At 34.8% G+C, this 17,261-nt stretch overlaps 2 protein-coding genes across 4 annotated transcripts in view; both read left to right on the forward strand.

Annotated features, from left to right (window-relative positions):
* Window positions 1-14,098, forward strand: LOC110039202 (tRNA (cytosine(38)-C(5))-methyltransferase). Of its 3 annotated transcripts, none has more exons than XM_020744191.1 (11): window positions 1-155; window positions 5,180-5,309; window positions 5,426-5,536; window positions 5,883-5,976; window positions 6,058-6,176; window positions 6,274-6,396; window positions 7,712-7,997; window positions 8,352-8,446; window positions 8,550-8,630; window positions 8,711-8,775; window positions 13,733-14,097. In XM_020744191.1, exons 2-11 carry the CDS (start codon window positions 5,244-5,246, stop codon window positions 13,809-13,811), a joined length of 1,119 nt encoding a protein of 372 aa, XP_020599850.1. In that variant the 5' UTR covers window positions 1-155; window positions 5,180-5,243; the 3' UTR covers window positions 13,812-14,097. The 3 variants fall into 3 exon arrangements, with proteins under 3 accessions (XP_020599850.1, XP_020599851.1, XP_020599852.1); XM_020744192.1 differs by having other exon boundaries at window positions 5,219-5,309; XM_020744193.1 differs by lacking the exon at window positions 1-155 and having other exon boundaries at window positions 5,219-5,309; window positions 13,733-14,098.
* LOC110039201 (transcription factor MYB1-like) overlaps window positions 13,821-17,261 on the forward strand; it is a 20,636-nt gene continuing 17,195 nt past the window's right edge. The window contains exons 1-2 of the mRNA XM_020744190.1: window positions 13,821-13,898; window positions 15,123-15,577. Of these exons, the coding sequence (XP_020599849.1) occupies window positions 15,220-15,577 (358 nt within the window). The 5' untranslated portion in view covers window positions 13,821-13,898; window positions 15,123-15,219. The remainder of the gene's footprint in view (window positions 13,899-15,122; window positions 15,578-17,261) is intronic.

Genomic DNA, 17,261 nt, shown 5'->3' on the forward strand with positions numbered 1-17,261 from the left:
TGCATGTAAATGCCCATTCACTTTATTCCGCTGCTCTCCGCCCCCCCTTTCATCCCGTCGGGATTGCCATTCGTGGTTGTCGGAGCGTGGAAAACATTACTTCATTGCGCTGCTCATTCTTTCTAAACTTTCCGATTCCGCCAGTTTCTTACTCTGTAAGCATATTCTCTTACTTGTTTTTGTTCTTCTTTTCTCTATTTGTTCGAGCTTCTTCCGAATTGTTCATTGTCATAATGTTTTTCGTATTTTTTGTGTTTGATTCTGCGATTTCTCACAGATTGGAGAAGCTTTCGCTCCTAAAGGTTAGGCATGCTTGAATGTGAGTCTTATTAGGGCTCGCTAAAGTTAGTTTGCCCCGATGAATTTGGTGTTTGATTTTCCATTTGGATTTGAGATTACTCATCGAGGTGAAGGTGCGCTCGCTGAGACCACCAAGTTGCTTGTCGACACTCCCAAACACTCCCAAATGCAATTGTTAATAAGGATGTAATCGACAGATAGTCTGATCTGGAGGTTTCATTACCCCCCTGAAGTAGTCAATAGGATGCCTAGGGTGTAACCTATGTGTATTCGAACTTTTGGGGAACTCACTAAGGCCATTATCCCTTTAGCCAATTGGAGGAACAAGAACCTGAGGTAGCTCAAATTCATCTAAATCTACATGTCTTTCCTCAACAAACATCCAAAACCTATAGAACCCCTTTACATAATCATCTATGTTTTGCTCTTTTCTTCTGACAAGTTCAACCCATGAATTGCACTTGACACACTGACTATAGGTCAACTCGATTGTTGGTTGACTCAAACCTAGTCCAATGGAGCTTGATTTAAGTAAAATCTCCTAAAATTCGGGCATTCAACTCTTGATGGTTGATCTTATAGTTCATCCCTCTAGTTTATGCCAAGGCATTTAATGAAAAACGTGCAGTCATTAAATCACGACCCACTCTTGTATTGTCACATGAAGGTACATTTGATCCCCGTGATAGGTGTCTCACTCTACAACATCATATTCCAAAGCCCTTGCTGCCATATTGAATGGCGTTCTATTATTTCGATCAATAGGTTGTAGCGACATGCACATTGGCTAGCACATGATGGTGCTGCCGCTGCTTGTTCTTCATTTCTCTATATAACACGACATTCTTTTCCTTGTTGCAAGGATTGTTGGTTGGTTAGAAGAAATAAGGCATGTAGACACCACATGCATAAACCCTTCTTCCTTGTACTCTAGAGATAGGGGAGATATTGCTTATGGTGTATGTGCTTTAAGCGGTGTCCTCATGAGTTACTTCATCCAATCTTAAGGGAGAGCTTACTTACACTGTACATGCCTTATGGAGCCCCCGTGAATTTGTCCTTCAACCATAAGGGAGGGTTTGCTTAACATGTACATGCCTTAAGTTGAGTCTCCATGAGCCTCCATTGATTCTTGATTCACATGTCTAAAACATGCCTCATGAATTCTCCCGCCCCATTGAAAGCAGCCTTGAGCCTACCACTCCAATGCAACAGGAAGCTAGGCTCGCTAAAGTGCAGTGGAGAAAGTAAAGATTGAATCTTTTTTACAACCAATTGTTAAAGCATAATCAATCACCTCCCTGTAAACTTAGGCAGTGCTATAATGGAAGTGTAATATTCAGGAACTCTATTTATGTGAAAAATAAAAAAGAATAAATTGTATAATAAAATCTCTTCAAAATCCTTACCAATGGCGTGAAAATTCCCTTTCTTTTTTTCTTGCTAACAATTAAACTGCTTCTTAATGCCACCCTCATGTTCGATCATATCTCAAGCATTGATACCTTAAACACTCCAAACAGGACTGCATCAGATATATTTTGTGAAAAAGCAATCAAAACTAAACCTCTAAATCTGTAATAGAACAAATGGACTGAAGCCAACTAAAATCAAATGTGAAATTTTAAATTATTAAGAAATAAAGCTTGTTGAAATGAAGTGAATCAAAAGAAATAAAGCATGCTTATTTTTGCCAATGTTGTTGATTTGATTTTGTCCACGAATTATGCCAAAGTCTTACTAACACGGGAAAACAAAAGGTGAAAATAGATGAAAACAGAGAAGGAGAAAGTAAAATCTACTATGATCACCCAATTGCTGCAATACAGTCCCATTTTGAGTCACTAAGGTACCCATTGAGATGAAAGTGCATTGTCTAAAACCACCAATGTTTTCACCATGACACTCAGATACTATTGAAGGCAGAAAAAACACACCATGTACTCGCCAAGGCATATATTGTACTTGCCAGGACAACCATTGAGCATCTTGAATACTTGTCCAAGCCACTCCATTAGTTTACAGATTTGGGATCTGTAGCAATTTCATGACCATGATGCTTGTCAAGATGCTAATTTATTTATCCATATGTTTACTTGGCACTTTGCTCTTACACTTGACTTTTTATCAGTGCACTCGCTATTGCTCGCAGAGCTGTCCATAGCACCCACTAAGATGCCAATGGACTTTTACTAAAATAATTTGATGCTTGTCAAGATGTTTATGTCCTAATTTCAATAAAACACCAAAATACTGAATAGTTCAGGCCAAGTTAAACCAATGCAAACCATGTAAAGTCAAGCCAAGCTGAATAGATCCATCCAGGCTTTTCTTTTGATTGGGGTTGTTGGTTTGGATTTATTATAGAGCCAACGTGCAAATCTTTGAGCTTTAAAGCGATCTTAAACCTCATTGCTATAAATATTTAACTAAATGAAGCCGATCAGATCCTCTGGGCTTCACTGTGATCAAATTGTAAGTCCGGACTCTGCTACACTGATATGCCAACCCTCAAATTGAGCCCCAAAATTCATGTTAGAAGTATCAAAAAATTTGAGACAATTAAATTGTACTGTTTCCTGAGTGCTGAGGCTGTGTCTTGATTCTTAAAAATAAATCAAGAAAACATAACTCACAACTTTAGGCCACCTTATCCAAATGATATTGTCATAAGATCCATTTTTGGGCCTCTATAATATTATAGAAGTAAATCTTATATGCGAGCAAACTTCAAAATGAATCTAGTAAGCCCTAGCTCTCAGGCATCCCCTTCACAACACCAAATCCTAAGTTCAAATTAAATTTAAATCTCCAAAATTAAGTCCTTATATTGTCTCTACCGAGTTCCCGCATAAGTTAATAAATGTGCTCAAAGTAACCAAAATTAAAAGATTAAACTGCTCATGTTGTCTCCCCAAAATTAAGAAATAAATCCAATAAAGCTATCAAATTATCTCTAACTTTGGTGCTTAGGCTTTTCTTTACAGTTGATTGCACTCCAACTTGGACCTCAGTCTAACTCATCTCTCTTTATCTTAGTCACCTTGTGGATATGCCAAATGTCTTCTAGAAGCAGATGCTAATCTCAATGGCTTCCTTTGAGAACCAACTTGAGTTAGTTTTTGGATATGGACTTCAACTTTAAAGATTCTCCCATAGCACTTGAATTCTGTCCACCCGTATTTGAAGATACTCTTCTCTTCCAAGAAAGTTCAGCTATCCAGGAATTGCTCATATGTCATTGAATTGACTCTACATTAAGTGTCCTTTTTGGTTGGCTATGCTTTTTGTAAAGATAGTTATAAAGCTATGTGGGGAAAATAATGCCTTTGAATGTTGCTGCTATTAGAAATATGTATATCTTTTGTGAAAATGTTACACAACAATTTTCTTAAAGCTACTACACTTTAGCAATTTGGTTCTCAAAAGCAGCTTCCCAACATAAGAATTTTCTGAAAGCACCAAGAAAAGCAATGCAGTGAAAATACTGCCCTAACCGGATCCAAAGTTTATGATCCAATTTTATTACAAATCTATTAAGTTTGGTGGCTCAACACCAGAAGTCCTATAAAACATCTCTAAACCTCTAAAAATTATAGTGATCTCCTTGAATTGATTCTACTTAGGCCTTGACCCCTACTTCTGACCAAAGATTGTGAGTACCACATCAACCTATTTGAGATATCTGATAGGAGGCAACCTATGGTTGCTAATCAGGCTCCTGTATAATGTGTCATTTTGATTCTCCGTTAATAGATTGGATCCAACATATTGAACTGAGTGAAGGAATCATGGATCTGATCTGGTTGATCACCCATTTTCAATCATGCTCGAAACCAAAAATAAAATCCAATTGATCCCTCATTGTAAGGCGCAATGTTATCTTTAATAGAGAGTGTTCTTGAGCATTGGGCCCGAGATGTAATTAATCATTGGGGAAACCTCAATCCGCCCGATGTAATATAAATCATGTATAGTTCAAATTGCTATCTAGGGGAAATTTATAGTACAATTAGGGCTGTAAACAAGCCGAGCTTGAGCGAGCTCAAGCTGGGCTCGTGTTCGGCTCGTGTTCGAAATCGGCTCGTGTTCGAAATCGGCTCGTGAACAGTGTGTTTTTGTTTGGCTCGATTTAAAAATTTGTGTTCGTGTTCGGCTCGAAATTGGCTCGTTAAACTTAAATTGAGAAAAATAGTTGTAAAATGTGAGATTCGAACCTGGATCAAATATATACAGAAGAAGGCACTAACCACATTGTCACATGAGTTGTTATGATTTAAACTTATACATAAATATATATAATATATTATTATATAAATAATATATATATGTAATATATTGTTATATAAATAGTTATATAATTTTTTTTATTTCGAGCTAAAACGAGCCGAACACGAGCGAACAAAGAGCTGTTCGTGTTCGACTCGTTTATAATTCGAGCTTTAAAAGTTTGTTCGTGTTCGGCTCGTATGTTAAATGAACGAGCCGAACACGAGCTACTTAACGAGCCGAACAGGAGCTGTTCGCGAACAACAAGCTTTTTTGACAGCCCTAAGTACAATTACATAGTTTTACTTCAAATTCTTCGCCACTTGTGCTTTCTTAAGCTCAGAAGAGCGAGAAGAAAACGGACCACAGCACAAGAGCATGAGTGCTTTTGAAACTTTCAGTGAACTTAATTAGTATTTTTCTCATGCATTTAAATTATAATTTATAATTTGGTCATTCGCAATTTCAATTTAATCTCTGTTTCTGGGTCTGAACCATATTGATTTGTAAAATCATTGATCGCTCATATAGCAATTCATTCACTTTTCTGAATCTTGAAAATTTTCTTTTTGGAATCTCTTGAACTCAACCCCTTTGTATCTGTTTCCAGATCCAAACCGTTTCAGTTTTCTGTTTTACTTCGTTTTAGTTGTGCGTTCCCAGCAGATGAAGTAATGACAGAGCACATTAGAGAAAGCCCCTGGAAAATTCTTGAATTCTACAGTGGCATCGGTGGTATGGTAAGCATGAACCTGATTGTAACGGTCCTCTATCCTCCAATTTATTCCATATTTGAAATTGGCTTGGTTTCATCTTTTATAGTAAAACTTTTTTTTGGTCTGTTATTCCATTGTAGAGGTACTCTCTAATGAGGGCTGAGATTCATGGGAAGGTAGTAGAGGCGTTCGACGTCAATGATCTAGCCAACGATGTGTACATGCACAACTTTGGACATCGGCCCTTCCAGGTTTCAATACCTTGGGTTATCTAGTTTTCAATATTCCCTCGCTATTATAATGTTTCTTTTGTTGTTTTATTTTATTGGTTATTGGAAAATCTAGCATTACTTGCTCTGCACAATGCTAAATAGACCAGTTTTATTTAGTCCAGAACTGAAGTATATCAGCATATTAATAACCTCCATTATTTAAAAGAACATTGTCGTGTGATGGATACATATGACTGTCTGTTTTTATAATTTCAGCATTTTAATTTGTTACCATTTAATTTCTTAACCGATTGCGTGATATAAATATCTGGTTTATATTGCTTGAAAAAGTTTATGCTCACTTTTCCATTTTATGACGCCACAGGGAAACATTCAAAGCCTCTCTGCAGCTGAACTAGACAAGTATGCTGCACATGCATGGCTGCTTTCTCCCCCATGTCAACCTTACACTCGACAAGGTTTGAAGTAACTAATTTATGCTGCATCACGTCAGTTTTAACTTTCTTAATCTATTTTATGCTAATTTTTATAATCTCTAGGTCTTCAGAAAGATTCAGCTGATGCCCGGGCATCCTCTTTTATAAGGATTATCGAGCTTATTCCACAAATGCGGCAACCTCCGATCATGTTATTTGTAGAAAATGTTGTAGGGTTTGAGGTTTGTATTTATCTAACTTTTTGTGTTAAATTTATTCATCAGTTTTATTCAACATAAAATATCTACTCCTGACGTTATTTCTTTTGATACATTTCAGATATCTAATACACATAAGCACATGATGGACATTTTTGCAAAGACTTGTTTTGTAACACAAGAATATATTCTAAGCCCGTTGCAATTTAGAATTCCATATTCCAGGCCTCGTTATTTCTGCCTGGTAGGCTGACTTCTGTTGCTGTACGCACTACATAACATAATTTAACAACAGTTTGCTAGTAGAAATCACTAGTCTAATGGCTAGTTATACATGCTAGTCAGTCTTATGTTTGCATTAATTAGTGTATTAATGGAGGTTCATGATAATCACCGTTGAGTTGTCGATGCAATCTTAAATGACTTGAAAGACGGATTTCATTTTAGTAGTTTGGGTTTTTATTTTAATAGGACTTCCTTGTATATCCTTTTCAATGACACATGTTTGTTGACTTGTTCCCTGTTATGAAAATTATTATTCTCCTACTTGATGGTGGTTTGTAGCTCCTTTGGAAGCTTTTAACTGAATTTTTTACTGAGTTTATATCCATTATGACTGCTTGCAGCTGGTTAGTCCATTGAATTGATAATTTTGAGCTCTTTTGCCTTCCCAGGGTGATTCTATCTTGATGTTGGTAGCCGATTTCCTTGACATGTCTTTGGAGTTTTAGAGAGTTTTGTAGTTGGTTTCGGTTGACGGGCTTTGGCAGTTTGCAAGCACCCCAGGTTTTTGGTGATTCGTTATTGTACATATCATAACTAATAGTTTTTGCCGCCTTCAAATTCTTTGGACGTGGAGTCTTGGATTCATGATCTTGTGTTCATATCTAGGAAACAATACGGGCACGTGATTTCCATGGTTAATGAATTGGTTTCTCACGGTTTTTTCTAGTTTTAAGGGTTTGTATCTTGTATCTCTGTTCTTTCAGATGGATTTAAGTTTTTGGGATAGAGTTTCTATGATCTGAGGATATCAATGCATGTAATGGGGGAGTAATTGATTAATAAATTTTGAATTTCGATTTCAATTGTGTTCCTCTTGGATGTTTTATGTTATTGAATGTAATGCAAACGTGACTACCTATTTTTCGAAAGGTCATCTTCTTGTACTGACCTGAGGTCTAGATTTTCTTCATTTTAGTGATGTAGGACGCTTATTTGTCCTGTGCTCGCTGATGCAACCTAAGATAAGATGCATAAAATGAGAAAAAATTCAATGGATTCTAATTAATTGTATGTGCTTGGCAATCATTATATCAACCTAGTTGCATTGGGAACCTAAACCCTTGGGTAAAACTTAAATACTTTTCTGTTGATATGCCTTTTTGTCGTGATATCTAAAGAGTTTGCATTAATAATTTTCAATGGAAACTATTGTGCGGGTGACTTATTGTATTTGCAGTGCAAAAACCAGCGACCTTGTTTTTGTTCCTCTTAAGGACCTATATTTTTGTTGTAAATTTGAAAAACCATTGCGCTAACTTGCTCTTTCTTCCTAGGCAAAAAGAAAGCCATTATGCTTTAAGAATCCATCTTTTAATTATCAATTATGCCATGCACTCGCTCCACATGTACCATCCGAGGACGAAACACTGATGGATGGATGCCTGCCTGAGAAGGTAAAAGAACAATGTTACTTATCATGCCTACCCGTAAAGAATTTTCTGGAAACATCTGTGTCTTTAATGGGATCGGAGCGGGACTTTTCTGACAAAGAGCCTGGAGACTTATCGGAAAAATTTGCTGTTCCCCACAGTTTGATAGAGAGGTGGGGGAGTGCCATGGGTATCCTTACATTTGGATTCTAATGCTATGCGTTTGCACTGATGATTGTACATAACTTATTTTCTATTTGGGGTATTATATACCTACCTCCCAATTCCTATGTATTTACATATCTTAAACCTGAGTTTCACTGTTTATTTTTATACCACCCAAATCTTTCACGTCACATAAAAAATACCACTATTTTAACTTTTTAAATTTGAAATTCACCTTTTCATGCATAGGTAAGATGGCATGAATGTAAAATTTGAAGTTTACATGTTTGATATGTAGATATACATAGCAATTGGTTGGCATCTGTGTAAATATTCCTTTCTATTTTGAATTGGATTGAAAGTTCCTCAAACTTCACAGATATTGTGTACCCGAGTTCCAAGCGCTGTTGTTGTTTTACCAAAAGTTATTTTCGTTATGTGAAGGGCACTGGATCATTACTTGCTACTTCTGAAGTAGGAGTCCTGCTCTTCTGTGCCAACTCTTTCGTTTAATATTAATTATGATTTGATTGTCTCCTAACAAATATGCAAAATTTACCTTTTTGGAAAACGGTAGAATTCCAATCATGAAGTGGCAAAGAATACTGGAACTTGCTTTATGAAATATTTGGGACTTCGGTATTTCACTCCACGTGAGGTAAGTTAGTTCATTGTTACTATAATGAAAATTGTAATTTAACTAAAAGGTCTAGTTGAAATGCTCTTCTTATCATGCAGGTGGCCAATTTGCATTCTTTTCCATTCAATTTCAGTTTCCCAGAGCACGTAACCATTAGACAGCAGTAAGTTACTTTAATTGTTCTGTAATGTTACATAAAAATATTTGGACTCTTTCAAGTATTTTTATCATTAGGATCAAGTGCAAATGACACTTTATAATTCAAAATTTACAATAACTTATTTATAGATCCCTTTGGTTAGCTAATATCTACTTCTTGGACAAATTTTTAGAAGAAATGTGTACACTAATTGTTTTTGCATTAGGAATCAGCCAAGAAAAAAAAAAATCTGGTACTAAAATGCACTTGGTGGGTTTGTTTTATTTTAGAAAAAATATATTTTTAAAATAAAACGCCCTTGTTAGGTGCATTTTAATTAATTTTTTTAAAATTAAAACGTCAATTAAGATTGTTTCATAATAATTAATTTTTAATTTAAAAATTGAATTTGTAAATATACAACAACAACAACAAGCCTTTATCCCACTAAGTGGGGTCAGTTACATGAATTCTTTTTATCCATTGTGTCCTATTGATTGTCATATTTTCATTTAATTCTAATATATTAAGACCATTTTTAATACAATATGCCCAAGTCTTTTTAGGTTCACCTCTGCCTTTCTTATTATAAGTCAAATCTAAAACATCTACTCTCCGAACTGGATCATCAGATGGTTGACGTTTGTTGTGACCAACCATCTAAGATGACTCTAGTCTTGTTTGCTATTGGAGCTTCACCAACCCTATCACGGATATATTCATTTCACATTTTGTCTCTAAGTGTTAAGCCACTCATCAACCTAAGCACTCTCATCTCAACAACACTTAGCTTTGTTTTTATGCTTCTCTTTTAAAGGTCAACATTCAGCCCCATAGAGCATTACAGGTCTCACCAACATCTTATAAAATGAATCTGTAAATACAAGTAAACTAACAAAAAAGGTATAATAAATTGTGTATGTATGAATGAAATTAAGGGTGCGTTTGGGGGAGCTTATTTGCGCGGTTAGTGATTTCAAAACGTCGAACAAAGTTTTGGTTCGCACGTTGGATCGGCGTCCCCGCGACCTACGTCTTGAATCAGCGTCGAGTGGATTTTTACTCCCGTGCCCTTCTTCTATCTTCTCCTCCGATCTCTCTTGCCTCGATTGATCGCTCTTGCCGCGCAGGAAGGGATGCGCAAGAAGGGATGATGCAGGAGAGAAGAGAGGAGGGATTGGGTGAGAAGAGAACATGGTGGAGGATGTGGGGACCGACAAGATGGATGGGGAGGGAGGCGACGCGAAAGATGGGGAGGGTTGCGTGGGAGAAGAAGCGGAGGACAACGGCCTTGTCTGCGCGGTGGAGGGCGGGAACGATAGCTGAACTACGATGATGGCTTTAGGCGGGGAGGATATTGGCGGCGCCGTGGGGAGGAGGACGATTTTGAAGAAAAAGGAGGAGAGGGGCGGGATGAACGTTCCGACGGCCGAAATTTTAGCCCCACCTGCGGTTGGATCACGGAGGAGCGGCAGAATTCAAAACGGACGAGGATTCTAGAGGATGATGGGGTTGCTGAATGCTTAATAGGATTTTTTAATATATATTGCTGAATGCTTTTAATTGAACATTTATTAATATATATTTATGCTAGTTATTTGTGGGTTGAAGTGGTGGGTAACTTTTTCAGAAATACCTGTGTTCTGTCTTATCTATTTCTGTGCTCATATAGTTCTGTTGCAAATAATTTCACTAAACATGGGTAAAATGATCATTTATCCAACAACAACTGCCAATAAGCTGTTCTGCATAAGCTCCCCCAAACAACAAACCAACTTATCCTTATAATCTGCATATTATCAGATTGTCAGGATAATCTACTTATCATCAGCTGCCCCAAACAAACCCTAAATTGTGTATGGTTAGATTGGTTAGATTTATGAGTATAAACAAGATGAGTAAATTTCGAGTCACCCTCAACTTGAGTTGAAATTTGATTAATTAATCCAGATTGAGGTCAAATTCTAGCTTATTTCTTTGAGTTAGATCCGGCTCACAAGCCTAGAAGGTCATGCTTGAACTTAATAAAATGATAAATACAATTGTCAATTAGGGATTAAAAAATAAGAGTCAAAGTGATATTTATGAAAATTTTTTTCGAGTGCTTTCTATTAAAATTAAAAACTCACAATTTTTTTAAAACAGTGTAACAAGATTTTAGAGTTGATAAAATGTTTTTTTTTTATTTTGAATAAAAAGTGGATGCAAAATTTATTTATTCTTACGAACACAAAATATAATTGAAAGTACATAATAACAAAAAATATATTACTATTATGCAACTTTGTTATTCTATTTCCTCCAATAACTCATATAGATCAAATTATAATTTAGTTTGCAAGGGGTAATAGGAGTTATAGTACTCAAAGCAACATCGTATATCTTGCCAATTAGTTCCAGATTAGAATTTTTTCTTCTTTTCTTTTAGAATTGATAAGTTCATGAACTTATCATATAAATTCAACATAAATTCATCTTCTGTAGTACTCCATTATCGATATAACTTTATATATGAACATAATTTGTTATAGAGCTTGTCATTTTTAGAAATTGTTGAGTTGGATTGTAAAATCTCATGATACTTCATCTGTATGAAATGAAGTTCGATTGAACGTTAATCAATCTCCTTAAATCTATTTTGGACGAACTTCCATCCAATCCCATTAAGAAATTTATCTCTAGGATCATGATATATTTTTATGATTTCATCATGTAATTTGAATAATAATTTGTTACGATCCTTCGTCCAAACATGGATATAATATATTATATATATATATATATATATATAACACACACACACACACACACACATATATATATATATAACACACACACACACACACACACATATATATATATATAACACACACACATATGCTTCATTTGAATTATTTGTATTTCTAAAAAATTATGGGATGATCCTTCATTTGTTTTTCTATAATGAGTGGTTGTTAGCATCAACAAAGAAATATAACAGCGTTTATCATTTTTGTCAGGCTTCATATTGACCTAAAGATCAGTTAATTACACTATATAAAATATAGAAGTATTAATTTAAAAAAAATATTAGTTTGTTGAGTAACATGATTAATAATACGAATTGAAAAAAATAATATTAAAAAAAAATATTTCACTATTTAATTGGTATAATTAGCTGATATTCATGTTAGCATGAAGCCTAGCAAGAATGTTGAAGACTTTTTTTTTTTTTGCTGATGCTAACAAACGCTCGTTATAGAAAAAACTATTAAAAAATTATCTTATAATTCTTTAGAAATGTAAGTGATGTTAAACGGAGCATATCATTGTTATATGCATATTTGGACGAGAGATCGTGATAAATTATTATTCAAATTACATGATGAAACTATAAAAAAATATTATGATCATGGAGAAAACTTTTTTAGTAGTACTGGATGTAAGTTTGTCTTAAACAAATTTGAAGAGATTGATCATCATTCAGTTGAACTTCATTTCAGACAAATGAGCTATCATGAGATTTTACGGTCCAACATATTAGTTTATGAAATTGACACGCACTCGACGAATTGCATACAGACATGAAATTGTATCGACAATGGAGTGTCACAAAATGTGAATTTATAGGATGAGTTCATGAACATATCATTTCTAAAAAGAGAAAAAAATCTTATTTGGAGCAGATTGACTAGAGATACAATATCGATTTGAGTCCTACATGCCATCCTACCCCACACAAACTCGATTGCAATCTCTTCTTACACAAACTCATATTGGGGAAAAGAAATAACAGTTGCATAATGGTAATATATTTTTTGTTATCATGTATTTGTTGAGTTTTGGAGCTCGGTTCGACTGCTCCCGCTCCCCCGATCGCGAAATGTCGCGACCGCTCCCGCCTCTCTTGTTCGCGAACCGCTCCGGCCAACTCCCGCCGACGTTCGCGAATCATCGCGCCTCCCTTCCTGTTAGCGCACAACTCTTTCAGTTTCTAAGCATGGTTATTTTGTGTTCTTCTTCAGACTTCCATGAGATAGAGGAAGAGAAGTGTAAACAGTAGTTCCTTGTAGCAGAAGGAAGAAAAAAGAAGAAGAAGAAGATTGTTCTCCTTTGGCTTCTTCTTGGTGGTTTGTGGCAGAAGAAAAATTGAGTTTATTTCTCTTGTAAGTTTATCTTTTTCGGTGTATCTTGATGTAGAGAGAGAAGAAGAGAGATCAAGGAAGTGAGAAATTCCTCTTGTAAGTCGAGACGATTGACTGATTTAAATTTTTCAAGTAGTAAAATCCTCTGCAACTCCGTGGACGTAGGTAATTTACCGAATCACGTAAATCTGTGTTCCTCTGTGTTATTATTTTCTGGTGTGAATTTTTTCGTTCTATTTTTCGCTTCATCGTCGAAGATAGTTCTTCTATTTTATATATATACCATTCTCAATCATATACTTTCTTTGTAAAAATAAATATATTTTATATCTACGTTACATTGAAAATAAATATAATATTTCATAAACTCTAAAATATTTTTCATGTTGTTTTAAAAAAATTCTGCGATTTTTTTACTTCAATATAAAATACTTGGAAAAAAAAAACTTTTTAATGCTTGAAAAACATTTTAATAAATATCACTTTATCACTTCATATTTTTTTCATCTCTTAATTGATATTTATATATATATCATTTTACTAATCCCAAGCATGACCTAATAGGATTGCGAGCTTACTCAAACTCACAGAATTAAGCACGTATTTAAACTCTATCTCGATTAATTAATCAAATTTAAGGTGCAGCTGGGAGTGGCTCGAATTTGATGATCTGTACTTTTTTAAGTCGCTATTTGAGGAATTTTTCCTGGTATTGCAAATGATAAACTGTTATTGTCAGAAAATAAGCGTTTCTTACCCATTTAAGCATGTGTTGCAATTAATTTTGTTAATTTTGTTTGCTAATCCTTGTAAGTACTAATTTCCTGGACCATTGAAATTGTCATCATGCTTTTCAGGTACGCCCTACTGGGGAACAGTCTCAGTATTGCAGTGGTGGCTCCCTTGCTCCGTCATCTGTTCGCCGAACCTGCTTAACTTCTATGTATTTACATATCTGCTCAACATAGTGCTCTTCGGATCCATTTGCGTTTGGTCGCCCGACATAAACCGCTGCTCAGATTGGTATGACACTTTTGTTGAAAATAATGAGATGATGAATAATGTATCACCAATCATTTTTAGTCATTTTAATGCGGATTTTGAACCAAGACCCTTCTAAGGATTGAAATGGCACATAAATAAAATCATCAAAATATATACTTTTTGATGGTCTGATAAGGGAGAAAACATTGCATCAGGGAATACATCAGGATTCCGATTATTATCTGTCACGTGTACAGTTTAGCCCTCTTAGTAAAACAAAATTAAATAATTTAATACCTGGTGGGCCTGAACTGTCCCGTCGCAGTGAGTGATTGATGTCCTATATATATATATATATTTTCAGATGAGGAGCATAGGTTTAGTTTAGTAGGGATAGATTCTAGATGTGTCACTCAACAAACTATATTCTTAAAAGGTTGGTGGAATCATAGCTACAGACAAGCAAACTAATCATTCAAAAATATTCCAGATGAAATGGTTGATCAAACTAATCATATCTCATAACTAATATTACATCAATTTACTATGGTGGTTGGTAAAGCAATTGGTGAATTAATTTTATTTAATATACTCCTGCCAGTTATACAAAATCCAGGGACATGGTTATAAACAATAATTTGTAGAGAAGTGCTCGAATATATAAGATATTAGAATTTTATTAACTCAAATAATTTGATAGAAAAACTGCAACTCATTAACTGAAATAAATAGAAAAAAAACATTTAAATCTTTCTAATGTGTTATAATGTTTTATCTTATCTTAATAATTTAAAAGTTTATAATAATGCAATATTATCATTTTCTGAAATTTTAAAATTAATTATTGACTATATTTGTATTAATTAAAAGTTAAAATTTGACTTTTTATTACAGTGCACAAATTTAAAAAAAATAAAAAACTCATTGAAATCTACTCACTAGAAAAATTTATACCATTTTCTAATAATAATAAAATAGCTTTTCTCATATTACCCATGAAATTGCCAAAATTTTAAAAAAATAGGATAAAGCATGTTGCCCATTGGAAGGTGATGGTGTAGTCCTCTTTCAAATTTAAAAAAATAATCGATTTTCAGTTTTTTTTTTCTTAGAAAAAACGAATCAATTTGAAAAATTACATCTTTACGCAGCCTAGTTGAGTAGGGAGTTGGGAGCTCTATTAAATTTGCTTAAAAATCTCAATTAACGATATTTAGTTATTTACTAACAATATAATCGAGTGTTCCTGGTCCCAACGTTCAGCTCATAGCCAAGTTGCGGTTAACTCGGTCGGTACTCTCTCTCTCTCTCTCTCTCTCTCGCACTCGCCGCACTCCCTTGCAGCGCTTACTGGGCATCAATGGGTTCCAGTGCCGATCACATGGCCGTCGACGAAACTCCTCCTCCGCAACCTTCGGAGAATCTTGCTTGTTCTCCTCCTCCTCTTCCGCCCCCGTCTTCCCCTTCCGTCTCCATCGAGTGTTCCGGATCTCAAGCGGAAGGGTTTGTTATGAAGTCGATAACTGCTTCCAAAGAAGATCGAGTAAAGGGACCATGGTCGCCGGAGGAAGACGCCATTCTTAGCCGGCTTGTTGCTAAGTTTGGGCCCAGAAATTGGAGCCTTATCGCGAGAGGTGTTCCTGGGCGTTCCGGAAAATCTTGCCGGCTTCGGTGGTGTAATCAACTCGATCCTCATGTGAAAAGGAAACCCTTCACCGGTGATCCTTTTTGTTATTACTGTTGTTAATATTATTGTTTTTTTACTTCTCACGCTTCTTGATGCTGCGTAACTCATTGTGTGTTTCCATGTGCTTTTTGGTTATTAGCTCCATGCGATTTTGGTCTGCAGATTTTTGAATTTTCGCGTTTTATGTTTTAAGTGAATGTAGATGATCTGAATAACTTAACAAGGAATCGACGAATACTGAACAATTTAGGGTAGTCCAATAACTTGGAAATGTTGGTATGATGATTTTTTTTAGGGTCGAATGGTAGCCTTTTTTTCAGTTATGTAACTTATGATGGTTTTGCATTGTAACTGTTGATAAGAAATTGGATTCATATTGATATTTATCTTAGTTGAAGATTTGTGTTTGGTATGTTTTAAAACTCTATATGTATGCGGCATGGTTATTGGTGATGTTATTTTTCTTCTCGGGTAGGGGTAGCACTTGAACCTGACACCTTGGGATTCTTTGCTTTATTTCCAACCTATATGTTACAAGTTCTAGCATCATCATTGAGATGTTACTTTTTTATAATAACTTTTTAGCTTCCATTTTTCATACACAAGTATGGTCATTATTAAAATTTTTAGAAAAATTATGGTATACGTTTGTACTTTCATTATAATTAATTGTAGAGTGACCAAGTCTTTAAGGGCGAACATAACTTCTGTCCTTGGTATTGGTTATGAATAACTCATAATATGTGCCGAATATCAACTATTTTTATGCATTTTTTTTTAGTATATTTTTAATTAATTGAACAATTTTGAACTCCATAAAATTATAATAGGGAAAAAAGTTAAAAGTTTTATACAATAAAGGAAGGATAGAGTAACTTTTTTCTTTTTTTTTTCTTTAAGTCAGTAGTCATTGAAGATCAAGTAGATACCATAGGATTCAATACCACATATTAATTATTTAAAAAAAAGTGGATGTATAAGCATTACTTCCTAAGTAAGATTGTGGCTCAAAATAGTGAGCTACCGCAAGAATACTGTAGGCGCATGATTTTGGAGGGTTTAGGTTTGGGATGGAAGTAAATGATACATTAAATGCGAATTATAGTCGATGATACCTCAAAAAATTCATCAGATACTGTTGGTATATTGTTATAAGAATTCTCCAATAGAAGTGTAATTGCAATTTTATTTAAAATTTATTGCTTGAATATTATTAGGGTATCAGTCTTGTCAACTTTTGTCTTTGTAAAGAGATGATCAGCTAGCTTAGTAGAGCCTAATTTTGTTAACTCTATTCTCAATGAGGAATATCAAATTGGTCAAGATGGGATTTACGACCCTATTTTACAGACAAAGAAACCCGCTGAAAGCATTCATCTTTCAATGATTTTAAATCCAATTTTTGAAAAGAGAGTTTTTTTTTGAGCCACAAAAGTGCACTGTGTAGCATCTTAAATGAAACTACCTAACTCTGTCATTTGAGGAATCAAATCCACTATGTTTTATTTGAGGGCATTATCTTCTCACCATTACATTAAAGGTTTTGCTCCAACTAGTTTGAATTGTTTCACTTTAGTAAAATTTGGATGTTTAATTGACTTTCTCTAAGATGTTTAAAGGGCTGGGTCTCCTCTAGGAGAAAATTTCTAAAAAATTTCAATCTCTCTAACACAAGGGTTTGGCTAATGTAGTTTTTCGCTCCTAACACCATAATT

Source organism: Phalaenopsis equestris, unplaced genomic scaffold, assembly GCF_001263595.1.
Source record: "Phalaenopsis equestris unplaced genomic scaffold, ASM126359v1 Scaffold235833, whole genome shotgun sequence".
Classification (NCBI taxonomy): domain Eukaryota; kingdom Viridiplantae; phylum Streptophyta; class Magnoliopsida; order Asparagales; family Orchidaceae; genus Phalaenopsis; species Phalaenopsis equestris.

Bases quoted from the DNA above. Each gene is read 5' to 3' on its own strand.
- LOC110039202 (XM_020744191.1), top strand. From the start codon at position 5,244: ATGACAGAGCACATTAGAGAAAGCCCCTGGAAAATTCTTGAATTCTAC. The intron at 5,977-6,057 runs GTTTGAAGTAAC...TATAATCTCTAG, and splicing joins TCAACCTTACACTCGACAAG to GTCTTCAGAAAGATTCAGCT. The intron at 6,397-7,711 runs GTAGGCTGACTT...CTTTCTTCCTAG, and splicing joins GGCCTCGTTATTTCTGCCTG to GCAAAAAGAAAGCCATTATG.